We start from the raw sequence: 14,571 nt of genomic DNA on the forward strand, positions 1-14,571 counted from the left end.
AGATAAATTAAGTTAGTGTTGCTTGCCTAGGTGGCTTCCGCTGACGGTGAAAGGCGTCTGAGCCCTTTCTCCCTGCCTAGTACTGGCAGAGCCTCCAGCATCTTCTGCTCTTCACTTCTAGGACAGTGCTAAGTTGGCTCTGCTCACCAGTGGTAGGCTTGTTTCTAACATTGCCTCCTAACACACTGATTGAAAGATCCACTAGTGATTTAATACCATCTTGTCTATGAGAACAAGCTGCCACATTAAATGCACACATTGAATCTAAAATGAGCCAAATTTCATACACATTTAAAATGTTAAACAAAATACATATATTCAGGAAATATGTGATTGGAAGAACTCATACAAGTCTTTTTAGACCTTGTGTGTATTGATTCAATTAAGGTCTTCCTAAACCTTGTCTTCCTTCTTTATCCTGCAAACCATCAGTGGCTTCTGGGAAATGGCCTGGGGAGAAACCAGGTCAAAATTTAATTGGGCCACAGTCTCTTAGACTTGGATTGAGCATCTTTCTGGGCCGTTACCGATAACCTGCAGTTCTTTCTCATCTACTTTGTGTAACTTTTCTCCAATGTTTTTTTGTAAACTGTTTCTATCATTTTCTTCTCATTCCCAACTAAATGGTGTGCACTAAGAAATGAATGTTAATCACTATTTGTAGAGAAAAGGCAATATATAAGAGAAACAAATTTATGTTTAGTCAGTACTTAATATCTGTTGTTAATTATGTGTAGTCTAACTGTCCTAGAGCTGCCTGGTAACCTCTAGCCCTGAGTTAACCATTTTTAGGAATCAGCCTACATATAAACCAGGAAATAAGGTATTAAACCAGATCGGGTAGAAACCCCAATCCCAGTATCAGGAAATGCTTCTCTTACCTATTTTCATTCGTTGATAAAATCAAAATATCTGGCCTTTGCTGTATGACTAAAAATATGTGGATCACTTATATGGAATTTTTTTTTTTCTTTGAGTTAAAAAACCTTGTATAGTAACTATACTTGAGTATTGACATTTCTGCAGATATTTTGTGTATAAATAATAAGAATTGAAAGTGTAGGAATGGGTGAGGTGAAAAATTTTAATTGTATGAGGGAGACTTGTGAGTGTAATAATTCAGAAGACTTTTTTTTTTTTTTTGAGACAGAGTCTCCCTCTGTTGCCCAGGCTGGAGTGCAGTGGTGCCATTTCTACTCCTGCAACCTCCGCCTCCCGGGTTTAAGCAATACTCCTGCACTGGAGTAACTGGGATTACAGGTGCCCGCCAGCACACCCAACTAATTTTTGTATTTTTAGTAGAGATGAAGTTTCACCATGTTGACCAGGAGAGTCTTGATCTCTTGACCTCGTGATCCCCCCGCCTCGGCCTCCCAAATTGCTGGGATTACAGGCATGAACCACCGCACCCAGCCCCTCTAATAATTTTATAATTAACTGACTTACCATTCTTCATTTCTGGAGATGACATACTTCTTTGAAACTTGCTGTCTTTTCTTACATACTTTGGTTCAAAGTAAGCATCCCACCTGGCTGAGAGGGCAGGGTAGTTGAATTACTTGAGAGGATGACTGTGCCACAGCCCTTACATTTATTAAACTACAGTTGTAACACTCTTGTTTATAGTTGTAGTCTGTTACCATTGTATCTTTTGGTGTTTGACTAATAAGACAATTGCAAGAAGTTTACAAAATCTTTAATCAAGTGAAAACTTTTCTGCAGTTTTATATGTAAAATGACAATAGTAATTAATTGTGATAGAGATATTTCTCCTTGCTTTTTCCCGTCCGTTACTTCAGAGAACCCCAGACACCTTGACTTGACTTACAGAGGGGCATCTAGAGAGAGACTACTTTATTAATAGCTTGAGGACTGTGATGTCCAGTTATTCCTGAAAAGACTGTGATTGTTAAGAAGAAATCAGTTGAGAGAGGGAGTGAGCATTTACATTCTGTGACAAGACTTTGATGAAAGGACTGAGGAAGATGAAGATAATTCGTTTCTTCATCTGCCTCTGGGAAGATTTTAATGTTTCTTTTAATATAAAAATGAAGAGACACTCATACCCTGTAAAAATAGCTACCTGTAAATATAGATTTACCAAGCTTAAGAAAGCTTGATTTAGCTATTCTAAAATTTATGTGAATGTATTTATATTGATATACAATTTTAATTTAAATTTTTTTTTTTTTTTGAGAGGGATTTTTCTTTGTTGCCCAGGCTGGGGTGCAGTGGCAGTACCTCGACAGAGACGGGGATTTTACCATATTAGCCAGGCTGGTCTTGAACTCCTGACCTCAAATAATCAGCCCACGTTAGCCTCACAGAATGCTGGAATTATAGGCATGAGCCACCATGCCTGGCCCTTTAAAATGTTTTAAAATTCTTACAATTTTTGAAAATTCTTGACTCTTGCAATAACAATTAGCTTAAAACACAAAACACATTGCACAACTACACAAAAATGTTTTTTTCTTTATATCCTTATTCTATATACTTTTTTATATTAAACTTTTTGGTTAAAAACTAAGGCACAAACACACACATTAGCCTAGACCTACACAGGGTCAGATCATCAGTATCACTGTATTCTACCACCACATCTTGTCCCACTGTAAGATCTTCAGGGGCAGTAACACTCATGGAGCTATCATCTCTTGTGATAACAATGCCTTGCTTCGGGAATACCTCTGTAAGAACCTGCCTGAGGCTGTTCACAGTTAACATTTTTTTATAAGTAGAAGGAGTACACTCTAAAATAACAATAAAAAGAAAAGTTTGGTAAATACATAAGCCATTAACAGTCATTTATCATTACCCAGTATTAGGTACTATACATAATTGTGTGTGTTATACTTTTATATGATTGGCAGCACAGGAGGTTTGTCTACATCAGCATCACTACAAACAGTTGAGTAATGCATTGTGGTATGATATTATGATGGCTACAACTTAATTAGGTGATAGGAATTTTCCCGCCCCATTATAATCTTAGGGGACTACTGTTAATCTATGCTGTCTGTTGTTGACCAGACTGTCATTATGTGGTTCATGACTATATTTGCAGATCATATATCTGGCAAAGAAATCATATCCAAATAACATAAAGAACTCTCAAAACTCACCAGTAAGAAAACAAACAACCCAGGGGGGTCCAAAGATTTGAGCAGTCTCTTCACCAAGAAGATATACAGGTTTCTAATACATACTTGAAAATCTGCTCAACATCAGTAGTCATTAGGGAAGTGCAAATTAAAATCACAGTTATGTACATTGCATACCTGTTAGAATGGTTCAAAACAAAACAATGGAGACAGCTGTTTGCTTAAGTGCTTATCATTTACCAGGCACAGTTCTCTTATATATACTAACTCATTTGATCTTTGCAGTAACCCTTAAGATAGCACCATCATTATTCTTATTTTCAGATGATACACCTGAAGCACAGATAAATCAAATTGGCTACAGTCACATGGCTAGAAAATGGCAAAGCCAGGAAAATATCACAGAATTTCATGAACACTGTATTTATTACTCTGCCATATTCAGGGTGTCCTGTGCCTTTGAGGTGTTAAAGTAGTGGTGGTGATCATTCTCCTTGTGTCTCAGGTATGTTTTGCACCTGAGCAGTAGAATGGGAAAAAAGGTTTTTTTAAAGAAAATTGCTACTGATTTCCCTTTCTTGTATGCGTGTACCCATATACATAAAATTTTGCCATCTGTTTATGAAAAAGTATAGCTTTAATTTCTTTCTGTTGCCAGTTTTTCAGTCTCTGCCCATCAGAATAGTAAAGAAAGGATTCTCCAAAAAAAACGTGCCCCATTCTTGGAGCCAGACACAGTTGAGGGTGGGGGTGAAACCAATGCTAGCTGGGGGCAGTGCTTCCCCCCCCCCCGCCCCCCCGCCTTATAGCAATGACATGGTGCTAATACTTCTTATTAGCAGTAAGACCTCAAAGATTCTCAAATCACTCACCATTTGAAGCTGTCATTATTCCACAAATCCCCTTTGGCTCCAGGGAACATGACTAAGAGAAGGAATACAGCCTAGGGGATAGCTTGAGGTATCATGTTTGATATCTTGTAATTAACCTTATCATTTAAAAAGGCATCATGTGTTTTTATACTTTAAGCATTTGAATTTGGCCAGGTCTCATGGGGATGATAGTGGTCTAGATATCTAGTTCATGATAGTAATGATAAAAAATTAGGAGCCACTATCAAAAATCAAACATTAGGCTTTAAGTATTGGAATTAGGAGGTTTTTACCTTTCAGGTCTCATAGACTGAAGCTACTGTTGCTATAGCAATGATTTTCCACCTACATATAATTTGTGTTTGAGACCATTTTTTCTTAAACACATTTTTAAAACTATAAAATGAATAAGCGTAGGCATCATAGCACAGAAATAATTCTTCAGATGGGAGAAGAGTGATTTGTTTTTAATAATATCATGAATAGAACTATGAAAACCCAACTACAAATCTAATTTTAAGATATATCTCATTTAATACAAGGATTGAAAAATTAAAACAATGTAAATGAATGTAAGGGGGCATGGTATTATTCTGGCAACAAGGAGCTTTTGTTAGCAGTGGGTACTTAAATAGGTTTCGGTTTTTGTTGTTGTTCCTGCTAAACTGCTCTTAAAATGATTGTCAGAAAATCACACTGGAGGTGGTAAGTTAATTCTTTGAATATATTCAGTGTATGTGTATATTTCCCCAAGTTTTTAATATTCTGAGGACTTAAAAAAGCAAACATGGGTAGTATCATGTTGCTAATCTTGTTATGATTCGAGTTTTATTTTTAACATATATTTAAATGTTATATTATTATTTATTTTTTACTTCATAATAATCAATTATTTCATTTTGTCCTATAGGTGTTTCATGCTCTAAGAAAAGCATTGCGAGCTCTTAGAGTCGTGGGATTTACACTTGGAAGCAGGTTTAGGGACCTTTCTGCCCAACTTTTTCATTTTATTGACTGAGGAGCTGATACTTTGAGGGCTAAGGTGACACCTAGGTTATTCAGCTTATTGTAGCAGAGCTGAGACCAGAATTAGATTTACCCCAGGCCTTTTATTGTTTGCATGATGCGGTATCTTTGTTAGCCTCTTCCATACTAGAGGGCCACTAGGTTATATTTTTATCTGTACAATAGATTATGTATGTAAACATAAATTTCCATGCAGTCATCTCTGTTGGATTTAGATGAATAAGTTCAAGAATCTAAACAGGCAATTCATACAACACAGGGAAACTATAGCCAGTCTTCAAAACTGTTTTGTAGTGAGAGAAATTTTATTTGCATATATAGCATTTTAAAATAGTTGATTCCCATTAAGAAAATAATGAGCAAGCTAATATGAAATGTGAATAAAAGATGGGAACAGTGAAAGTCAGACAAAAAGAAACATAAATGGCCAGTTTTTTAGAAGCCAACTGGAATGAGGTATCTTATTCCTCTATCAAATTGGCAAAGATTTCAGTGTGGGAATATCCCTGTATTAGTGAAGGCAGAGGGAAATAGTTAACTCTCTTTTACTACTAGTAGGAGTATAAACTGTGAAAATAGTCAAATATAAAATGCTCATTCATCAGTTCTATATCTGCAGATTTATCCTTCAAATTTAATAGTATAGTGTTGATATTAGGTTGAACTTTCATTTTGTTTATAAGGATGGCCATTGAAATGTTGTTTATACACACAATACATACAAAATAGCAAAAATAGAAATTAACCAGACTTTTTTCAGTAGTAAACTAGTTTTATAAATTATGGAACAGTAGAATATATGTAGCAATAGATTTGTATGTGTTAACATCTAATATTAAGATGAAAAAAGCAAGTTTTAAAGCACGTTATATACTAATAAAATTTTCATTTATTTATGCTTTTCTATTTAAAAATTCTGGTAGGACAGAAAAGAAAATGTTAGCAATAATTACTTCCATGTTTTATTGGATTTTGATGTGGATGAAGCAGAAGAGATTTTCTTCTACATTTTAAATCCTTTGTAGTTTGTGGGAAAAAAATTATACATGTGCACTATACACATGTGTTAATTTTGTTAAGAAAATTTGAAACAGTAAAGTGTATATACATTGCTAAAACTCTTTTGCTTAGTAACTGTGACTGAGGAAATCTTTCCCTTATTTTGAAATAATTTTGAAAGTTTGTTCTTGATTTCTTTATAATTTAATTTCTCTTAAAGAAAACAAACATATTTATTACCAAGAGATTCAATTAAAGTATAGTGGGAGTCAACCAACAAAGTTTCGCAATCAGTAGGATTCTGCTCCGGGTTGTACCCCATACCTCAGTATTCATTCAGAAAGATAGGTTTGCCTAAGAAATATGTATTAAAAGCCATAAGGTAATCCCTTTTGAATTTTGTAATTCTGTTTCTGGGTCTAGATGTTAAAAATATTAAATAAAAAATCTTCAAAATAGTGGGAAGTGAATTTAACACAAATGTCTAACAATTGACTTATTTTATTCAACCATGAGATGACAAGATAGAATGTTACATAGCTTTGGAGGGAGTTCTCCAGACTGTCTCTTCTTTCTCTATTATTTGAAATAAACAAGAAAGTAGATAAATAATTTTTCTTTTCTTTTTTTAAAGATGGAGCCTCATTCTATGCCCAGGTTGGAGTGCAGTGCTGTTCACAGGCACAATCCCTCTACTGATCAGATCAGCACAGGAGTTTTGACCTGCTCTGTTTCCAGCCTGGGCCAGTTCACCACTCCTTAAGCAGTCTGGTGGTCTCCCGCTCCCAGGAGTTCAGCATGTTGATGCTAAACTTAGTACGAATACGCTATCAGCATAGCACACTACAGCCCAGAATTTTTGAACTCAGGCAGTCCTCCAGCTTCAGCTTCCTAAGTCGCTGGGACTATAGGCGTGAGCCACCATGCCTGGTACCCTTTCTCTTCATTAATAAAGACTCACAAGCGTTGTAAAGGTATTAAGTCTTGTACCAAACTGAAGTGTTCTCATTGATGTAAGCTTAGGTATAGGAAAGAAAACTGAAGAGGAAATCACCTTGTTATTTTGAGACATAGGGCATTTTTTAAATTATATATTTACTTAAATTGACAAATAATAATTGTATATATTTATTATATGCTATATGATGTTTTGAAATGTGTATACACTGTGGAATGGCCAGATCAAGCTAATTAGCATATGCATTACCTCACATATTTATCTTTTTCTTTTTCTTTTTTTTTTTTTTGAGACGGAGTCTCTGTCACCAGGGTGGAGTGCAGTGGCACCATCTCAACTCACTGGAACCTCCAACTCCCTGGGTCAAGCGATTCTCCTGCCTCAGCCTCCCGAGTAGCTGGGATTACAGGCATGCACCACCACACCCAGCTAATTTTTGTATTTTTAGTGGAGACGAGGTTTCACCATGTTGGCCAGGATAGTCTCGATCTCCTGTCTTTGTGATCCCCCTGCCTCAGCCTCCCAAAATGCTGGGTGGGATTACAGGCACGAGCCACCATGCAGGGTACATATATTTATCTTTTGTTTTTGTGGTAAGAATACCTAAAATCCCTCTTACCAGTTTTCAAGAATAAAATACATTGTTATTTATGTAGCTTTTAAAAATATTGAACATAGAGATATGTTAATGATGTGTTAAACAAAAATACAATACAAAATATTACAGTGATTACACTCTTTTTGAGTGCATATGACTACCAGACACATGTGAGAAACCAGATTTCATGTATTATCTGTAATCCTCATAACAAAACCTATAAGGAAGATGATATTTCATTTGATAAGGAAACTAAGGGCGAGGGAGGCCAAGCAGTTGTTATGTAGACGAGCTTCATTTTGAAAGCGTCAAAGCCCTTGGATCAGTTCCCACTGCAACACATCTAATACACCCACAGTACCATGTTGTCCCTCGGAAGGAAGTTTTGTGCTCTTCTTTTGGTAATATTGCTTAAATGATCGTAGTAATTTTAAAGCACACCAGGAGTGGACCTGGAGCCTGTTTGAACTACGGCATGCCCAAGTAGTGGTTTCCTTTACACCTCATTTCCAATTTATAGTTGAGGATAATCAGACCTGTGCTATATATATATTTACTTTGGTAAGTTATAACTTATAGGTGCATTTTTAATTCTAGGGATCAGTAAGAGGTGATTTCCCTACTCAAAAATACTTGATTTGGCTTTCTAGTGGTAGAAATATTTTCTCCCATTATTACCTTTCTGTGATGTAGCCAGTGCTGATGATCAGCTTCTGAGTGACTAATTGGATACCTGTGTGAGTTCACTGTGGAAATACAAGCTCTGGCTTTGAAAGTGAGCATACCGTTCCTTATAGCAGTTGAGGCTGTGATATTAGCATCATCATCATCATACTCCTGCACACAGCTTCCACGGCTCCTGGTGTGCCGTGATTAGGTTTCTGGAAGCATTGAGCACTCACCCCCACCCACCTTTCAGAAATCTCCTTGGTCTGTTATTCCAGTGTGCTGCCGAAGTATTGTCATTTCCTTTGTGTGCTGTCATGTGAAAAAAATTGAGGATGCATTCACTGGTACCAAGCCACATATTTATAAATCAGTACGACACAGAAATTGGTTTGATTTTTCTCTTGTACATTACATTTTGTTCAGAATTCATTATTCCCTAGGTAAATGCAGGAGAGAGAGCTGAAACATCAAACTGATCCCATCATTAAAGACTGTAGCATATTCTGGGATTATACCAGCATAATTTTGTAGAAAATAAAAGAAGTCACAAGTTAGAGAGACAGGTGCAGCATTGCAGCTACACAAAGTGGAGCGTGCAGTTTTCCAAGTAGATAATTTTATTCTTAGTTTTCATGATTGAAGTAACAACGTTGATAAAATGAAATAAATTAAAATATGATGGTGTTGGGAAAATATAGAATGAAAATAGTCTGTAGCTTTTGGGAACCTGCTTACCTCTTTTTAGTGAGAGATCCAGGATTTTTCTGGTTGATGTAGATCTGTCCTGGGCAGAAAATGGCAAAACTGAGATTCAGCTCATGACTTCATTGCTTTTATTGTGTCCTTAGTCTGCCTTACTGGGTGTCAGTTTCCTTGATCAATACAGAGGAGTTGTGGGCTAATATGCAGTGATGTTTGTGGATTGATTTATTTAAAACAACAACAAAACTAAAAACAAAAAACCCTCAAAACACAAAGTAGTAGAAGTAGAAATGTTTATAGTGGTTGGTGGAGCACTGTTAGATACGTTAGTCTAATTTGTTGAAACCTAGAAATCATGTATGTCCTAGTTGGTTTATTGTGCTTGGGATTAGAAACCAAATGCTTAGGGTAAAGGAGAGATTTTGCATTTGTTTTATTTTAATTGCAGATACACATTACGTCTTTTCAGAAATTCCTGAGTCATATTTGATTACATTACGTTTTTATGTGAGACATTTAATTCCTTTGCACTGGGAAATTAGTTTTTTAGTTGCAGTTTTTTAAAACGTGAAATTGACTGTTTTATATAACTATTGTTTAATACTCTTTTTATTATTCCATTTTTGATCGTATACATTATTGTTAGGGCCTCTGTTTAACAGTATGTAGTATTTATATTGAAACAGAATAAACAGTTGTGGCTCACTGCATAAGGCTAGAGACTGGAGGGGAACCTGAAAAAACAATTGAACAAAAGAATGAAGTGTTGGCTGGGTGCGGTGGCTCACTCCTATAATCCCAGCACTTTGGGAGGCCAAGGCAGGCAGATCACCTGAGGTCAGGAGTTTGAGACCAGCCTTACCAACATGGAGAAACCCCATCTTTACTAAAAAATAACAAAATTAGCCGGGCGTGGTGGCACATACTTGTAATCTCAGCTCCTCGGGAGGCTGAGGCAGGAGAATCGCTTAAACCCGGGAGGCAGAGAACCAAGATTGCACCATTGGACTCCAGCCTGGGCAACAAGAGAGAAACTCCGTCTCGGGAAAGAAAAAACTAAACAGTGAAGTGTTAGTTAAATATAAATGTTTAGAGCGTAAGTTTTTCCCTGGTATATGGGGGAGGGGTGGGTTTATTGCAGTAATTACAGGTGAGTTAATTAAGTAGCTGCAAGTTAGCATCTCATTTGTGAGGACTCACAATAATAACCTTTTTTAGCTAAAAATTAGAGATACTGAAAAAAAAAATTAGAAAAATATTTTTTAAAGAGAGAGGGTCTCGCTATATTCCCCCAGCTGGACTTCAGCTCCTAGACTCAAGATCCTGTCTCAGCTTCCTGAGTAGCTAGGACTTCCTGAGTATCATGTGCCATGCACTACCACACCTGGCTAACAGGATAAATTTATATGAAAAGACTTCTAAACAAAAGTCTTTCAGGCTCCCCTCAAAACACACACATGATTAATGTTATACTTAGTTTTCATACCTTGTGTCAAGGTGCAGTATGCTTGTGATTATTTTTTAGAGCACGGAAATGCCAGAGGTAGTAAGCAAATCTCAAACTGTCAGCTTAGAGGTTTATTGTGTGTGTCTGCTCTTTAAGTCTAAAAGGGATTAACAGCTCAATATAGACTTTAAATCACCATTGGGATTTAAATTTTTACTCTGAAAGACTAGGTCATTTGACCAATAATCAAGGGTATTTTCATTCTCGAGACTGTTTTGCAGGCCCAGCAGAAAACCCCTCTATTAACCCATGAGGGGAGTCATCCTCAGGGCTGAGGCATATGAAATCTGGGCTACTTCACCCAGAAAAATAATAAAAATGTAGGGGGATTTGTTTTGTGGATGAATCCAGAAAGTTCTAAATTGGCAATAAGCAGATAGGGAACAATTTTGTCAGATACTGTGGATTAATGGTATTTAAAATGCACCTTGTTGTTATTTTTGATGCACAAATAATTTTACACCTGCAAGTATATTTTAGAAACTCACCAATATGATGACTGATTATTTGGCCAAAAAAAAAATAGACAGTGATTGTTGCCATTATATTTTTAAAGACCCATGTAATACAGTGGTGATTTAAAATATGTTGGTCATATGAGTTTTTAAAATTGAATGATTTGTTATAGAAGTAATATAAATATTTTAAAAATATGTATCTTTGAAATTTATAGTTTGTTTTTTTTTTTAACTGTATTCCAAAGCTGATTCCTCAGACTGTGCTTTATATTCACCTATGGCTCCTAAGAAACATCAGCCACAGCTTCAGGCCTAAGCTCACCTGAGACCCACCAAGTCAGACGGCTCTGGTGTGCAGCCTGGGGATCTATTTTTAAAGAACTCCCCAGTGCACAGTCAGGGTTCAAAACCACCATTCTGAAGTTTTATATGTTGAAGTTATGGCAGATAGTTGAAAAAACACATATATAAATCTTCTAATTATCTTGTAGTAATTGTAAAAAAAAAAAAATCAATTTTGATTCTCTAATATAATGGAAAATATCAGATTAAAAAGAACTCTATAGTAACATTTCACTATTTACTTGAGATGACCTGAACCTAGGTATAACGAAATGGAAGACTATAGCACAGTGGATAGCCACAGACCAATACTGGTATGAATTAGAATTGAATTCTGCTTAGATTGTGAAGGAACTTAAATTTAGCGCTAAGATAAGATTATTAAAGGAAAAGAATGTGGTTAAATGAAGTAGAACAACAGTACCTAAAATGTGTTATCTTTTAAAGTTTTTGAAATCTCTTGTTGAATGAAGCACAATAATTGTATAACATTGAAATAAAGATTCTGAAGTCTTAATATACCACTAACTCACTATAATAAAAGATGATACTGAAAAGTATTAATGTGGCTGTATTGGTTGTTATTTTGATATTTTAAAAAGCCCTTTAGGGCCAGGTGTGGTGGCTAACGCCTGTAATCTCAGCAATTTCGGAGGCCTAGGCAGGTGGATCACTTGAGGTCAGGAGTTTGAGACCAGTCTGGCCAACATGGTAAAACTCCGTCTCTACTAAAAATACAAAAAATTAGCCGGATGTGGCTGCAGGCATCTGTAATCCCAGCTGCTCAGGAGTCTGAGACTCGGGAATTGCTTGAACCCGGGAGGCAGGGGTTGCAGTGGGCCGAGATCACGCCACTGCACTCCAGCCTGGGCAACAAACAGAGTGAGACTCTGACTCAAAAAGAAAAAAAAAAAAAAAAAAAGCCCTTTAGAGAACAAATTATTTATCTAAGACAACTAAGGTAAGGTAATGGGTAATGTCAAGGATGTGTGCTGGTTGGGACAATTTGTATTCAACTATAGTTCGACTACATTCATTAGCTTCATCAGAAATAAAACTGAGGATTCTGTGTCTAGATCTGGGTGTGCCCAAAGATGATTACTGCTACATATTCCTTGCTCTCAAGATATTATATATTACGTAATTTGCTTTCTGTCTTATGGTTTAAGTAGTTATTTTTAGCAGCAAACAGTTTTTTAAGGCAGCAAAAATTTATGTTGTTGGATTATTATTTATTTTTACTTTTTTAAAGACCTATTTATATACCAGTTAAAGCCCAGAAGATTACTCTTGAGCAAGAGTTAACACATGCTCCTCAGATTTTAAGTTTTTTGTTTGGCCAGATGAGGGCACTTTTTCTTTACATTTCTAGAATTTGAGCTGTGAAGCAGTTTGTTTTTTCCCATCCAAGCTATTACTTTCTTTTATTACTGCCAGTGAGACAAATAGTTTTGGCATTTTTAATGTTTTGATTGTGCTGTATTCTCATAGATTAATCCTTTCCTTCAATCCTTTCCTAAAGGAAGAGCTTCAGTTTCTTGCAAAGATGTTGTATATGGGAACTTTAAAATGAATGACAAAATTTAATGGAACCAAGGTGGTTTTAAGAAAATGTCCGTGTTATTTGTAATTTTGCTTATAGTTAAAAATGGAAGTTGAAATGTACTTTTAACTTAATTTGAGTACTCTGACAATAGCAAGATGAAGTAGCATTGACTAGACCCTTCTCTTCCCCCTTTTCATATTTCTAGTACCTGCTTTACATTGAATTAATGTTGCCTTGCATTATTGCCATCAGAATTATACAGAAGTAATGGAGAAGAAATAAAATACCAGAAACATTTTGTCTGCTGCTTGGAAATAAACAAAGAAAAAATAAGTATAAGTACTGAACCCAACAAGTATAAGTAAAATATTAGAAATACAGCATATTTAACTTTCTTATTTGCTGTCAAATGCCAGACTGAATAGGATAAAGTTTCTAAGGTTATGTGTAATGTACTACAACAACACAGACTGCAACTGTTTGGTGTCAGTGTGAACAGTCTGAAGAAGAAAATCAAAGACAATAATGTTTATTTTCAAGGTCTCACAAAACAAAGCTGTTGTCATTTCATCACAGATGAACAAAACAAGTTTACGTTTTTTGAGAGTTGAATTTCTGAAGAGCAATGAAACAGAGCTGTTGCTAATTAAAGTTTAAAAACCACTAGTGAAAATAAACACCAAAACATGATTGACTTAAAGGAGATTAAAAGGAGAGTGGGGGAAACAGCAAGGATGAATTCAGTGTGCTAGTTTGTTTAAAATTATATACAACTTGAGTCATGAAAAGGAAATATTATTGTATTTTACATAGATAGATAGATAGATAGATAGATAGATAGATAGATAGATAGATGAGTATAAATAGTATCTCCCTTGTATAGATTAAAGAAAGTTGTTATCATTATCAGCTGACTCTGGAAAGAGGTGTCAGCTCAGTGAAGCCAGCAAACTTTAGTTTCCTCTATGAGTTCCAGAGAGCCACTGTTATCATATATTCTCTCTCATGAGCACCAGCTGTGCTTTAGGTCCTTTTCCTACATGTTCACTTATTATCAGCAACCCTGTGGGATAATTATTAGTATTAACATTTTACAAGTGAGAAAATTTAGAATATTAAGTAATATGTTGAGTGTCACAGAAACTGATACTAATGAATTTCTCAAACCAAAATTCAGATTGTAATGACACTTCAATGTTAAGAGGCATGTCACGGAGAAGCAAGTGGTTTGGGTTTCAGTGACTGAGTTAGTTGTTCTCAGTCTGCTCTGCCCCAAAAGGCCATCTCTTGGTGTTTCAAGGGACAGCAGCTGGGATGATTGATACTTACAAGGAAACATTTTTTTCTTTTTCCTTCTTTTTTTATTTTTTATTTTTTGAGATGGAGTCTTGCCCAGGCTGGAGTGTAGTAGCACGATCTTGGCTCACCGCAACCTCTGCCTGCCAGGTTCAAACGGTTCTCCTGCCTCAGCCTCCCAAGTAGCTGGAAGCACAGGTGTGTCACCACCACGCCCAGCTAATTTTTACATTTTTTTATAGAGACAGGGTTTCACCATGTTGGCCAGGCTGGTCTTGGACTCCTGACCTCAGGTGATCCACCCACCTTGGCCTCCCAAAGTGCTGGGATTACAGGCATGAGCCTATAAAGGTCCCACAAAACAAAGCTGTTGTCATTTCATCACAGATGAACAAAACAAGTTTACAGTGCCTGGTCTTATAAGGAAAAATTTGTTAAGGCCTCTACAGAAACCACATCGGGTGCCTATGGATGGACTGTTGTTTTTAGTCCTT

The 14,571-nt window shown here is 36.2% G+C and overlaps 1 protein-coding gene across 8 annotated transcripts in view; it reads left to right on the top strand.

The window, feature by feature from the left end:
- The window catches only part of PLEKHA5 (pleckstrin homology domain containing A5), a 248,976-nt gene that overhangs the window by 44,933 nt on the left and 189,472 nt on the right, over window positions 1-14,571 (top strand). The window contains exon 4 of one of the 8 annotated variants that reach the window (XM_077953140.1): window positions 7,252-8,469. The exons of 6 other annotated variants lie outside the window; for them this stretch is intronic. In XM_077953140.1, coding sequence (XP_077809266.1) covers window positions 7,252-7,441 — 190 coding nt within the window. In that variant the 3' untranslated portion in view covers window positions 7,442-8,469. Of the gene's footprint in view, window positions 1-6,635; window positions 6,864-7,251; window positions 8,470-14,571 lie in introns of those variants that run through there. One more of the 8 variants, XM_077953141.1, reaches the window with a different exon arrangement.

The sequence above is a fragment of the Macaca mulatta genome, chromosome 11 (assembly GCF_049350105.2).
Source record: "Macaca mulatta isolate MMU2019108-1 chromosome 11, T2T-MMU8v2.0, whole genome shotgun sequence".
In the NCBI taxonomy this organism is placed as follows: domain Eukaryota; kingdom Metazoa; phylum Chordata; class Mammalia; order Primates; family Cercopithecidae; genus Macaca; species Macaca mulatta.